The sequence below is a fragment of the Schistocerca serialis genome, chromosome 4, assembly GCF_023864345.2.
Source record: "Schistocerca serialis cubense isolate TAMUIC-IGC-003099 chromosome 4, iqSchSeri2.2, whole genome shotgun sequence".
In the NCBI taxonomy this organism is placed as follows: domain Eukaryota; kingdom Metazoa; phylum Arthropoda; class Insecta; order Orthoptera; family Acrididae; genus Schistocerca; species Schistocerca serialis.
Genome location: NC_064641.1, coordinates 823,678,243 through 823,691,363, shown reverse-complemented (window position 1 = coordinate 823,691,363; position 13,121 = coordinate 823,678,243). Strand labels below are relative to the sequence as shown.

Below are 13,121 nucleotides of genomic sequence, written 5' to 3'. Positions count from 1 at the left end.
CAGTATCCAAAACAGTAATACCACCCATAACTCTGAGGTGGTGAGAAAGCTGTTTCCAAGGGTTGACCTCTTTCATCAACCAACAAGTGAGATAATGGGGCCAGGCATGGATTACATAGTGGAGAACCGGTCACCTCATTCATAAAAGAGGTGGTGGCCCCAGTGTCCACCTGAAAAAAGATGTCCTGATGAGGCATTTGAAGTGTGAGAAACAAATTCTGCATGAATGGATTGCCTTTCAGGACTACTGTCTGAAGCACATGTACCATATCCTGGTGTGGTTGCAGCCTGGGGTGGGGCTGGGTCATGTGATTGCATCATACTGAATGGAGGTGCCCCTCCTTGCCACAGTGTGTACAGGAACCCAAGTGATTTGGACAGTCCACTAGGGAATGGGAGGAAAACCACTGCTGGCACAAGGGAGCAGCACCCGTAGACATCACTGAGGGGCGACTGGAGGCTACATCGGATATGTATGCTGGCAGCAGAAGTATCACTCTGCAGTCAACTTCAAATGCCAGTTCTCTAAATTTTCTCAATAATGTTCATCAAAAAAAATGTCATCTTCCCTCCGGGGAATCATATTTGTGTTCCTGAAACATCTCCATAAAGCTTGCGTGAAGTTCGAGCCTACTGATAACGTATCTAGAGATCAACACACACTCAGCTGAAGAGTGAAAATTCATTCAGAAAACAATGTCCCAGGTTGTGGCTAAGCTAAGACTAAGTCCTCACTCAGATTTAGAAACAAATGCACACATCCATGCATGCACAACTCACAACTCACACACACACACACACACACACACACACACACACACAAGGCCACTGCCATCTACGGGCACTTGAGCAGGGTAATGAACTCAGCTGTGGTGGGTAGCTGAGGTACTGAAGAGGTTTGAGGCAAGGAGGGTAAGAGAAAGTACAGTAGAACTGGAAGAAGATGCTGTAGTGCTGCATGCGAGGTGCGCAGGGACATGGCAGCATGGCAGGGACAGGATTATGGGCTGCTAAGTGCAGCATCAGGATGCTTTGCTACACAGAGGGGGCGGGGGCGGTGGAAAGCAGAGAAGGATACAGCAGGGAACAGAATGTGTGTGAGAGGCTGGACAGAGAATATGGAGGGGACAGATCCATAAACATCTTCCCAGCCATCCACCATCACCTACACGCAGACTGGCTAATCACAAAGAGGCCTCTGTACCTCCCAGGACTGGAGCAGCTGAATCACTTCCTCCACGAGGGTCTCAACTACCTCTTGTCACGCCCAGATGAGAGACATAACGTTCCCACTATCCTGCACACAGTAGTATTCTGCCACCCACCCAACCTATGCAGTATTCTCAATCATCCCTATTCTGTTTCTCCTGCTCTATGGCTCAAATCACTGTAAAAGACCTAGATGAAAGACCAGTCTCATACAGCCTCCTACAAACATCTACTCCAGTCCTGTCACAGGCATTTCCTACTCCATTAAAGGCAGGGCCACATGTGAAAGCAGTCATGTGGTATACCAACTTAGCTGTAACCATAGTGCAGCATTCTGTGTGGATATGAGCACTTACAAGCTGTCTGTCCACACAAATGGCTACCACTAAAATCACACAAGAGACAGGTGATCCAATCAGTTGTTAAACCTGTGGCAGAACATTAAGGGCTTGACTTCAATGACTAGTTCACAGCCTGTGCCATCTGTATATTCCTGTCAACATCAGCTTTTGCTGGCATGTGCAGGAGGAAAGTCTCTCTGCAATAAATCTTTTATTACTGTAGCCCCTTTGGCCTCAACCTTCACTAACCCATGTCCTCCACCTGTCCTTTTTCCCTTCTCCACTCATCCAAACCTATACATGCCTACTGTTACTCCAGTGCAGCTGCATAGGGTCCCCTCCACTCCCTTCCTCACCTCCTCCTGCACCTTGCAGCCCACCACCAATTCATTTAAATTGAGACTGCTACTCACCTCAGCACCCAGAGGTGACAGTTGCCATATATGTGCGAGTAACCAACAGTCTAATTTTAAATGTGTGTATCCACTGTTCAACATCTTATCTATGTGGTGAGTAGCAGTCTATTCTAATTCCTATCGTTATTCCGCCTCAGATTTTTCATTTTTTAATATTTACAAATTTAATTTATTAGGTAATTATTAACAATGCAACAGTCCTTTTTACTAGAGTGCCTTTAAACTTCTTAGAGAAGTTACTGTCATGTGCACCACTCTATAGATTTGTAAGTAGACTTCTTATTGACTTTAATCCTGAGTACTGAGGTCCTTTTTCAAGCACTATCAATCAGACTAGATTAGATAGATGGGATGGAGCATGCTTCTTAATTGGTTCTTCCTCCATGTGTCATGAGTGTGATATTTGTTATCCACTCTGAACTATATTTTGTGATAATATATTATTATTTTATATATGTATAGATATGTATACAGGTTAAAATGCCTAGACTTAAATCATGATGGAAGAATCTCTTAACTGACGAAAAGTGGGAAAAATATAGTTTTGATGGAAAGATATGATAATGATTACATGGTAAGTATCAGTCATAAATTAATTTCTATTCAGTCATTGGGTACCTAAAGTCTCAGAATTTGAACAGGCAGGGGCAATTCATGATTCCGAATTCTGACTTTCTGAGTTGGCTTGTACTTAAAGTGTTAGATCTGCTAAGCTGACTATTAGTTTTTTAATGAGCAACTGGCCTTTGCAACATAATCATCATCAGAATGTATCTTTAGTTAGAGCAGTTAATCTCTCTCTTTTGTTTGCCATGATTTTTTTAATCAAGGTTAAATACATTGCCAATTAGTGCTTACCTCAAGCTTTTTAGTAACATCAAAAGCAAGAGAAATATTCTCTGTCCAGACAGAAACTGCTAAACCATTGAGGCTGTTGTTTGCCAGTGCAATAGCTTCCTTGGCTGTTCTAAATGCAGTAACAGTAAGAACTGGAACACATAAGAAATTGTCCAAAACATTGTTTTCTTCAGCCCCTGCTCCAACCACAACTGCTGGAGTGAAGAAAGAAGCTCTTGACTCATTGCTAGCACAATTTGCCTTAATTATCTGCAACAGATTAATTATCAAACAACAAAATTAGTGCTCTTTCACACTGGTTATGAACTTAAATTATCTGGAGCATGCTTGTGCTTCAAAGTTGTTATACAACTAAAAGCTTTTTACGCTGTCTTTAAACTTCCAGTAACAACAGAAATACATTATTATAGATAACAAACAAGTATGATAATGCGATTAAATGATGGCAAAGAAGACATAAAAAGCTTACTGTATATGTAAATAATGAAGTTTGTTTGCTCATCTCTGATGTGAGAATTGTCCTATTGTTGATTCAAATAATAATATGTTTTGTGTTAGCAGAAGAGCCAACACTGTGTTACGAGTGGAGGCTGAAATGCACGCATTTTAGCTCATGCAGGCTGGCGTGATGAGGGAAGAACTATACTGACGTGAGGTCTGGAACATGACAAGGAATGAGAATTCAGAAAGCGGACGTAATTACAGTACACGATTCACAATATTATCTGCTCAGAATACATTCTTGAAGATAGTAATTATAGTAACTGAATGTGGTGCCTTGATAGGTCGTAGCAAATGACATAGCTGAAGGCTATGCTAAACTGTTGTCTTTGCAAATGAGAGCATACGTAGACAGTGAACCATCGCTAGCAAAGTCAGCTGTATAACTGGGGTGAGTGCTAGGGAGTCTCTCTAGGCTAGACCTGCCGTGTGGTGGCACTCAGCCTGCAATCACTGATAGTGGCAACACGCGGGTCCGTCGTATACTTATGCACTGTGGTTGATTTAAAGGCTGCCACCTAGCAAGTGTGGCGTCTGGCGGTGGCACCACAATATGGTTGAAATAGTTGTTGCTCAACAATTTGTTTATATTATTGTTGTGACTCTCCGATCTTTGAAAGTGTCGCCGCACAGTTACGCGCGTCCTTTACATGCGGCGCTGTCTGCCAGCCATGCAGCAGCAGCGCCACCTAAGTGGCCAGCCAGCCAGCGGCCCCTACACTTGGACTCAGTTATGATTTGACTGTTAAAGTGTACACACGTCTTACTCTGTTTACTTGATCTGTGACTTTCATGTATTGCGTCTTCCTTGAAATATATTTGTTCAACTTGAAGTTATAACAATTGGCGATGAGGATGGGATTTTTCTTTTCCATCGTTGACCCACATGTTTCCATGGCTACTTTGGAGCAACTATTGCAAGGTCTCATAGGACAGCAAATGCTTCTCACAAATGCGATTCGTGATTTCGTCACGGCATCAAATGCGGAGCGTCTCTCGTCGTCGTCTCTACCTCCTTTTCCTCCTTACGACAAGATGGCGGAAGACTGGTCTGATTACGAAAAACGTCTTCGACAGCACTTTTTGGCATTTCACATCGCGGACGGCCAAACATGTAAGTCTCTGTTCCTTTCATGGATTTCACCTCAAATGTATCGGTTGTTGTCACAATTGGCTCCTTTGAAAGATCCTGTGTCTTTGTCCTTTGCTGAAATGTGCTCATTTCTGTCCATCTATTTTCAAAAGCATACACATGTGGTAGCCTCTTGTGTTGCCTTTTATTGTTGTCAAAAACAACCAAATCAATCCTGTCACGCTTGGGCTGCTGAACTACGTGGCCTCAGTAGAAAGTGTCACTTTGTTACTGACATTCACAAAGAATCCTACGCCGATTCCATGGTACGGGATGCTATTATCCGATCGGTGCCCAACAAAGAAGTTAGGCAGTGTGCCCTTCAGTTGGCTAATCCAACTCTCAAAGTCCTATCCATCGCTCAATCTTTTGAAATTTCTCACGCTGCTGGAGCGCAAATAGAGGCATGGGGCAACGTCAGGGAAATACAAACTCTGTGCGATGTTGACGAAGCGTGTGGCATGTCCCCGGCAGCCGACGTGGCCGCAGTACGCTCCCAAGCACGGCCTCGGTCTAACCGTAAGCAAACCTCTAAGAAACTGCAGCAAAACCCATGGCAACTTCCTTCAGGTCCGCGGTGTTTTACGAAACATTCCCAAGAAGATTGTCCACAACGTTGGGCCGTGTGTCACAAATGTAAAAAAAAAAGGGTTATGTGTCATCCGTTTGCAAATCCAACCGCATACATGATGTTGATGAACATGATGCTGATTCTGATTCTGTGTTGTCTATCAATTGTATTTCTTCCCTTTCAGGGAAGTTATTCCTCACTGTCCAAATACTTGGTCGAGATGTTCGCATGCAGGTGGATACTGGTTCTACTGCCACTATCATCAATTTTCAGATGTATCTTCAGTTGGGTTCTCCAATCCTGACACCTGTAACTAGGCAATCATGGACTTACAATAAACAGAAGATTTCTCTCTTGGGATAATTTGATGCTGAAGTATCTTACAAATCTGTCGTTTGCACTGTTCCCATATTTGTGGTCGACCACAGTAATGTGGAGAATCTTTTTGGTTTCGATGCCTTTCATGTTTTTGGGTTCTCCATAGATGACTCTGTCAATATCGTCTCTGATGCTATTCCTTATGCTGAATTGGATTACTTGTCGATGACATTTTCGTCCCCTTTTTCTCCTGGGTTAGGCTGTGCAAACGACTTTGAAGCTCATATCACACTCAAACCCACTGCTCGGCCTAAGTTTTTTCGGGTTCGGCCCATTCCTGTGGCCCTTCGTGATCAGGTCAAACGGGAGCTGGATCATCTCACCGCTTCAGGGGTCTTGCTTCCTGTCACTTCCAGTGAGTGGTCCTCTCCTGTCATTGTCGTTGCTAAGCCGAATGGTGATATTCGTCTCTGTGGTGATTTCAAAGCCACTGTAAATGCTCAATGTCTTATCGACACTTACCCTATGCCTCGACCTGAAGAATTGTTCACTAAACTTGCTGGAGGCCAGTATTTTTCTAAACTTGACCTGTCAGAGGCTTATCATCAGCTTCCTCTGGACGCTGTTTCCTGGCAGTTACTGGTCCTTAACACGCCTTTCGGCCTCTATCAATACCAACAATTGCCATTCGGGGTTGCCAGCACCCCTGCTCTCTTTCAATGATTCTTGGAACAATTATTGCTCACTGTCCCTGGGTGTATAAATTACCAGGACAACATTGTTGTCACTGGCTCCACCACTGATGAACATCTTCAAAATTTCTGCACACTTTTTCGTGTCTTACAGCCTGCCGGTCTTAAGTGTAATCTTCAGAAATCAAAATTTTTTCAGGCATCTATCACGTACTTGGGGTTTCAACTCTCTCGGCATGGTATTCGTCTGCTTCAGAAAACTGTCGCTGCAATCGATGCCCTTCCTCACCCTACATCTGTTAAGGAACTGCAGGCCTTCTTGGGGAAAATAACATATTATCACAAGTTTTTACCCTCTGCTGCTTCGGTGGCTCAGGCATTGCATCGCCTGTTGCATAAAAACGTGCCTTTTCACTGGTCCGCATCATGCGATTCGGCTTTCCAGAAACTGAAGACTATGCTGAAACAGGCCCCGTGCCTGGCTACTTATCGACCTGGCCAACATCTCGTTCTTGCCACGGACGCCTCTCACTACGGGGTCAGTGCAGTCCTTGCGTCGTTTTTCTGACGCTTCTGAACAACCCATTGCTTATGCCTCCAAAACGCTCATGGATGCCCAACAAAAGTATTCTCGAATTGAAAAAGAAGCTTTGGCCATTATTTATGCTCTTCATAAGATTTGGTGTTTTTCTCTATGGATCCAAATTTCATCTTGTTACAGATCACAAATCACTTGTTTCCTTGTTTCATCCATCAACATCACTTCCCGACAAGGCTCTGCCTCCAGCGTTGGGCTCTTTACTTGTCTCGTTTCAATTATGAGATTCATTACTGGCCGACGGCTCAACATGCAAATACTGATGCACTGTCTCGCCTTCCCATGGGTCCTGATCTGGCATTCGATAGGGACGAAATTTTGTGTTTCCACCTGGATGTTGCCAAGCAGTGGGTTGTGGATGGGTTCCCTATCACCGGGGAACGACTGGCGGCTGCTACGGGTTCTGACCCTACCCTCTCCCAGGTTTTACACTGTATTCAGAGGGGGTTGGCCAGATCGTCCATCCGCTAAGACTTCTGATCCGTTGCGGAACTACTATGCTTTGCGTTACCGCCTCACGGCTAGGGATGGTGTTATCCTCCTTTCCACCGCAAATGCTTCGCCACGCGTTGTGGTACCTGGGTCTTTGCGTGCTTCGGTCTTGCGCCTCCTTCACCAAGGGCACTGGGGTGTCTCTCGCACAAAATCTCTGGCATGCTGTCATGTGTACTGGCCCAGCATCAACTCTGAAATCGCACACATGGTCGCTGCCTGCAGCCCTTGTGTGTCACAGGCCACCACTCCGAAGTCATCTTTGTCACTGTGGCCTTTGCCTGAGAAGCCCTGGGAGCATATTCATGCTGACTTCGCGGAACCTTTTTTAGGTACTTATTGGCTTCTCGTTATTGACGCCTCCTCTAACTTTCCTTCCCTTATCCGTTGCACGTCGCCTATCACCGCGGCAACCACCAATGCTCTAGCTCGCATTTATTCTTTGGAAGGCCTTCGATCTACTCTTGTTACTGATAATGGTCCGCAATTTGCATCTTCCGATTTTGCGGATTTTTGTGCCCGTCATGGCGTCATGCATGTCACAGCCCCTCTGTTCCATCCATAGTCAAACGGTGAGGCTGAATGACTGGTCCGCACATTTAAGGCTCTAATGAGGAAACTCCTGACTTCTTCTGCTGCTGATTCATTTCTCCAATTTCTGGATTCTTACTGTTTCACCCCCATGGGTGACCACAGCCTGGTTGAGCTCTTATATGGCTGACAGCCCCGCACGCTACTTCATCTTCTGCGGCCTTCCACCTCACGGCTGCGGGTGCCTTCACTTGGCCGCTTCCCTTGTATGGGTACGGGGATATGGCAGACGGCCAAAATGGAGTCCTGGCCGCATCTTACAACACCGTGGCCAACGCCTGTATGAAATCCAGATGGACACGGGTGTTGCAGTGCGTCACTCGGACCAGATTCGGCCTCGTGTGCCAGCAACGCCTGTTGCGGATGCCGCTACACCACCTTCGGCTCTACCTGACGCTCAGGATACTGGAACCTCTCATTACTCACAATGCAGTCCTCTCACCATCATATCGGTGCCAGCACAAGAACTGACACCACCAGGAGATGTGCCCATGCAGGAGCCAGATGATCATCATCTGTCGGAGCAACTCTACTCGCCTCCTTCTCCTACAGACGTGGACACATCGCCCATGTCTCCTGTTATAACAACCGGACTTGCCGCAACTGGCAGATTGGTGCACGGAGTCCCAGCAGATTCGACCCCCACGTCTCCTGTCATCTCAATCCGTTATCATTGGGGACACTTCCGTCTTTATGGGAAGCCTCGTCCTCGAGACTTTACGGCCAGTCAGACAGCACCTATGGATGTTAGCAATCTACAGGCCACCTCCATCAAGACCTGTGCAAAAAATTCAAAGGGAGGAAAAATGTTGTGACTCGCCGACTTTCAAAGTGCCGCCGCGCAGTTACGTGCGTCCTCTACATGCGGCGCTGTCTGCCAGCCATGCAGCAGCAGTGCCACTTAAGCGGCCAGCCAGCCAACGGCCCCTAGACTTGGACTCAGTTATGATTTGACTGTTAAAGTGTACACACGTCTTACTCTGTTTACTTTATCTGTGACTTTCATGTATTGCCTCTTCCTTGAAATATATTTGTTCAACTTGAAGTTATAACAATTATATTCAATATGCAGTTTGGTCTTTCTGTATATTTTGTTTGTTTTTACTTCTGGTTCCATTTGAATCAAAATCTGTGTTCATAGTCAGACATGATACACAACACTGTATCAATATTAGTCAATAATAATATATTACATTGTTATAACAGCATAATACAAAAATCACTATATGTGATTTGTTACTAAATAAGATTCTAGGATGAACTGTAACCTAGCTTGTAGTATATATGTATATAAAAAGATAAGGCACATGAAGTCAAACATTTTTGTATCAGTTTGCACTGAAGCAGTAGTAGTAGTAGTAGTAGTAGTAGCAGCAGCAGTCCTGCATGTATTAGGCTTTATGTTTTATGCCTGCTTATAAAGATTGGTCCAAGTCCTACCATGTGGTTTTGGGTCTCCCAATGTTCCTTTGTCCTGTTGGCTTGCATTTTTATAGTATTTTTGGTAGTTCATCATCTTGTATGCTATTGATGTGCTTTTTTGAATTCGTACTGGATTCTTATATTTTCTTATTTAGAGATATGAATCCCAAGTCTGCTCTTATTTCTGTATTTAACTTTCAATCTGGTGATCCTGATAATTGTCTGCAAAATTTCATTTCTGCACTCTGGACTCTTAGTGAGATCTTTTTAGTTGTCATCCAGGTTTTGGTTCCATACATTACAACTGGAAGTGCCAAAGTTTTGTAAAATTTCAGAAGTTACTTTTATTACTGTGCTTTGTAAGGGTACTAGCCTGTGTTGTGTATTTCTTGTACAACTGAAGCCTATTCTTTGACCCGTGCAGGCCGTTTAGCAGCAGAAGCCCTACATGAATACTGTAGGACCTCGATAAGCCAGCATGCTCAGGGATCTGTCAATACCAAGTTATCAAATACATTGGATCATCAAGATCCTTTTTAAAAAGAAAATGGGGTAAAAAAAGGATAGAAGCAAAAAGTATAGTTTAAAGTACAAAAACAAGTATATCAACTGTTCCCAGAATGAAATTTTCACTCTGCAGCGGAGTGTGCGCTGATATGAAACTTCCTGGCAGATTAAAACTGTGTGCCCGACTGAGACTCGAACTCGGGACCTTTGCCTTTCGCGGGCAAGTGCTCTACCAACTGAGCTACCGAAGCACGACTCACGTCCGGTACTCACAGCTTTACTTCTGCCAGTACCTCGTCTCCTACCTTCCAAACTTTACAGAAGCTCTCCTGCGAAACATGCAGAACTAGCAGTCCTGAAAGAAAGGATATTGCGGAGACATGGCTTAGCCACAGCCTGGGGGATGTTTCCAGAATGAGATTTTCAATCTGCAGCGGAGTGTGCGCTGATATGAAACTTCCTGGCAGATTAAAACTGTGTGCCCGACCGAGACTCGAACTCGGGACCTTTGCCTTTCGCGGGCAAGTGCTCTACCAACTGAGCTACCGAAGCACGACTCACGTCCGGTACTCACAACTTTACTTCTGCCAGTACCTCGTCTCCTACCTTCCAAACTTTATAGAAGCTCTCCTGCGAAACATGCAGAACTAGCACTCCTGAAAGAAAGGATATTGCGGAGACATGGCTTAGCCACAGCCTGGGGGATGTTTCCAGAATGAGATTTTCACTCTGCAGCGGAGTGTGCGCTGATATGAAACTTCCTGGCAGATTAAAACTGTGTGCCCGACCGAGACTCGAACTCGGGGACCTTTGCCTTTCGCGGGCAAGTGCTCTACCAACTGAGCTACCGAAGCACGACTCACGTCCGGTACTCACAGCTTTACTTCTGCCAGTACCTCGTCTCCTACCTTCCAAACTTTACAGAAGCTCTCCTGCGAAACATGCAGAACTAGCAGTCCTGAAAGAAAGGATATTGCGGAGACATGGCTTAGCCACAGCCTGGGGGATGTTTCCAGAATGAGATTTTCACTCTGCAGCGGAGTGTGCGCTGATATGAAACTTCCTGGCAGATTAAAACTGTGTGCCCGACCAAGACTCGAACTCGGGACCTTTGCCTTTCGCGGGCAAGTGCTCTACCAACTGAGCTACCGAAGCACGACTCACGTCCGGTACTCACAGCTTTACTTCTGCCAGTACCTCGTCTCCTACCTTCCAAACTTTACAGAAGCTCTCCTGCGAAACGTGCAGACCTAGCACTCCTGAAAGAAAGGATATTGCGGAGACATGGCTTAGCCACAGCCTGGGGGATGTTTCCAGAATGAGATTTTCACTCTGCAGCGGAGTGTGCGCTGATATGAAACTTCCTGGCAGATTAAAACTGTGTGCCCGACCGAGACTCGAACTCGGGACCTTTGCCTTTCGCGGGCAAGTGCTCTACCAACTGAGCTACCGAAGCACGACTCACGTCCGGTACTCACAGCTTTACTTCTGCCAGTACCTCGTCTCCTACCTTCCAAACTTTACAGAAGCTCTCCTGCGAAACATGCAGAACTAGCACTCCTGAAAGGTACTGGCAGAAGTAAAGCTGTGAGTACCGGACGTGAGTCGTGCTTCGGTAGCTCAGTTGGTAGAGCACTTGCCCGCGAAAGGCAAAGGTCCCGAGTTCGAGTCTCGGTCGGGCACACAGTTTTAATCTGCCAGGAAGTTTCATATCAGCGCACACTCCGCTGCAGAGTGAAAATCTCATTCTGGAAACATCCCCCAGGCTGTGGCTAAGCCATGTCTCCGCAATATCCTTTCTTTCAGGAGTGCTAGTTCTGCATGTTTCGCAGGAGAGCTTCTGTAAAGTTTGGAAGGTAGGAGACGAGGTACTGGCAGAAGTAAAGCTGTGAGTACCGGACGTGAGTCGTGCTTCGGTAGCTCAGTTGGTAGAGCACTTGCCCGCGAAAGGCAAAGGTCCCAAGTTCGAGTCTCGGTCGGGCACACAGTTTTAATCTGCCAGGAAGTTTTATATCAGCGCACACTCCGCTGCAGAGTGAAAATCTCATTCTGGAAACATCCCCCAGGCTGTGGCTAAGCCATGTCTCCGCAATATCCTTTCTTTCAGGAGTGCTAGTTCTGCATGTTTCGCAGGAGAGCTTCTGTAAAGTTTGGAAGGTAGGAGACGAGGTACTGGCAGAAGCAAAGCTGTGAGTACCGGACGTGAGTCGTGCTTCGGTAGCTCAGTTGGTAGAGCACTTGCCCGCGAAAGGCAAAGGTCCCCGAGTTCGAGTCTCGGTCGGGCACACAGTTTTAATCTGCCAGGAAGTTTCATATCAGCGCACACTCCGCTGCAGAGTGAAAATCTCATTCTGGAAACATCCCCCAGGCTGTGGCTAAGCCATGTCTCCGCAATATCCTTTCTTTCAGGAGTGCTAGTTCTGCATGTTTCGCAGGAGAGCTTCTGTAAAGTTTGGAAGGTAGGAGACGAGGTACTGGCAGAAGTAAAGCTGTGAGTACCGGACGTGAGTCGTGCTTCGGTAGCTCAGTTGGTAGAGCACTTGCCCGCGAAAGGCAAAGGTCCCGAGTTCGAGTCTCGGACGGGCACACAGTTTTAATCTGCCAGGAAGTTTCATATCAAGCGCACACTCCGCTGCAGAGTGAAAATCTCATTCTGGAAACATCCCCCAGGCTGTGGCTAAGCCATGTCTCCGCAATATCCTTTCTTTCAGGACTGCTAGTTCTGCATGTTTCGCAGGAGAGCTTCTGTAAAGTTTGGAAGGTAGGAGACGAGGTACTGGCAGAAGTAAAGCTGTGAGTACCGGACGTGAGTCGTGCTTCGGTAGCTCAGTTGGTAGAGCACTTGCCCGCAAAAGGCAAAGGTCCCGAGTTCGAGTCTTGGTCGGGCACACAGTTTTAATCTGCCAGGAAGTTTCATATCAACTGTTACTTACTAAACACAACAGGAGAGATCACAATACAAAAAATTAAAGTGTGTATTACTTTTACGTAAAAACAAAATATAGTTATACTTCAAATACAGTATTGCTCTATGTAAAAAAGTTTTAGACAATTTCAGTATACTTGGTGATTTCTTGTACACTAGTTACAAAATAAAATAAGAACCACTGATTTCAAAAGATCAAGAATGAGCTAAATTGCCGAAATTTTCTTCTAAGCCTTCTAGAACATCGCAGGACATTAATTTGTTTTTGGATTGAACCCTTTTTTAACAAAAGTTATTGTTATGATGTGCAAATTCATAACTTCATAAGTATTGTATTGTTGGCTACTCTCAGTGAATTTTGCAAGTGTTTTTTACTTCTGAAGCCACAGTTTAAGGGATGTGAGTTGTAGACATTTTTTCTTCATCACCCTCAATTTCTTGTGTTTTCTGTGGACTGAAAACTCTTCACAATATCATATTGTCACAATATCATATTGTCACTTCTTTGGTAGATAAATATTTGATAATGTCAATCCACTCATTAACT

At 45.3% G+C, this 13,121-nt stretch overlaps 1 protein-coding gene across 1 annotated transcript in view; it reads right to left on the bottom strand.

Moving 5' to 3' along the window:
• Positions 1 to 13,121, bottom strand: part of LOC126473420 (putative aldehyde dehydrogenase DhaS) — a 224,857-nt gene that overhangs the window by 35,934 nt on the left and 175,802 nt on the right. The window contains exon 8 of the mRNA XM_050100447.1: positions 2,825 to 3,073. Coding sequence (XP_049956404.1) covers positions 2,825 to 3,073 — 249 coding nt within the window. The remainder of the gene's footprint in view (positions 1 to 2,824; positions 3,074 to 13,121) is intronic.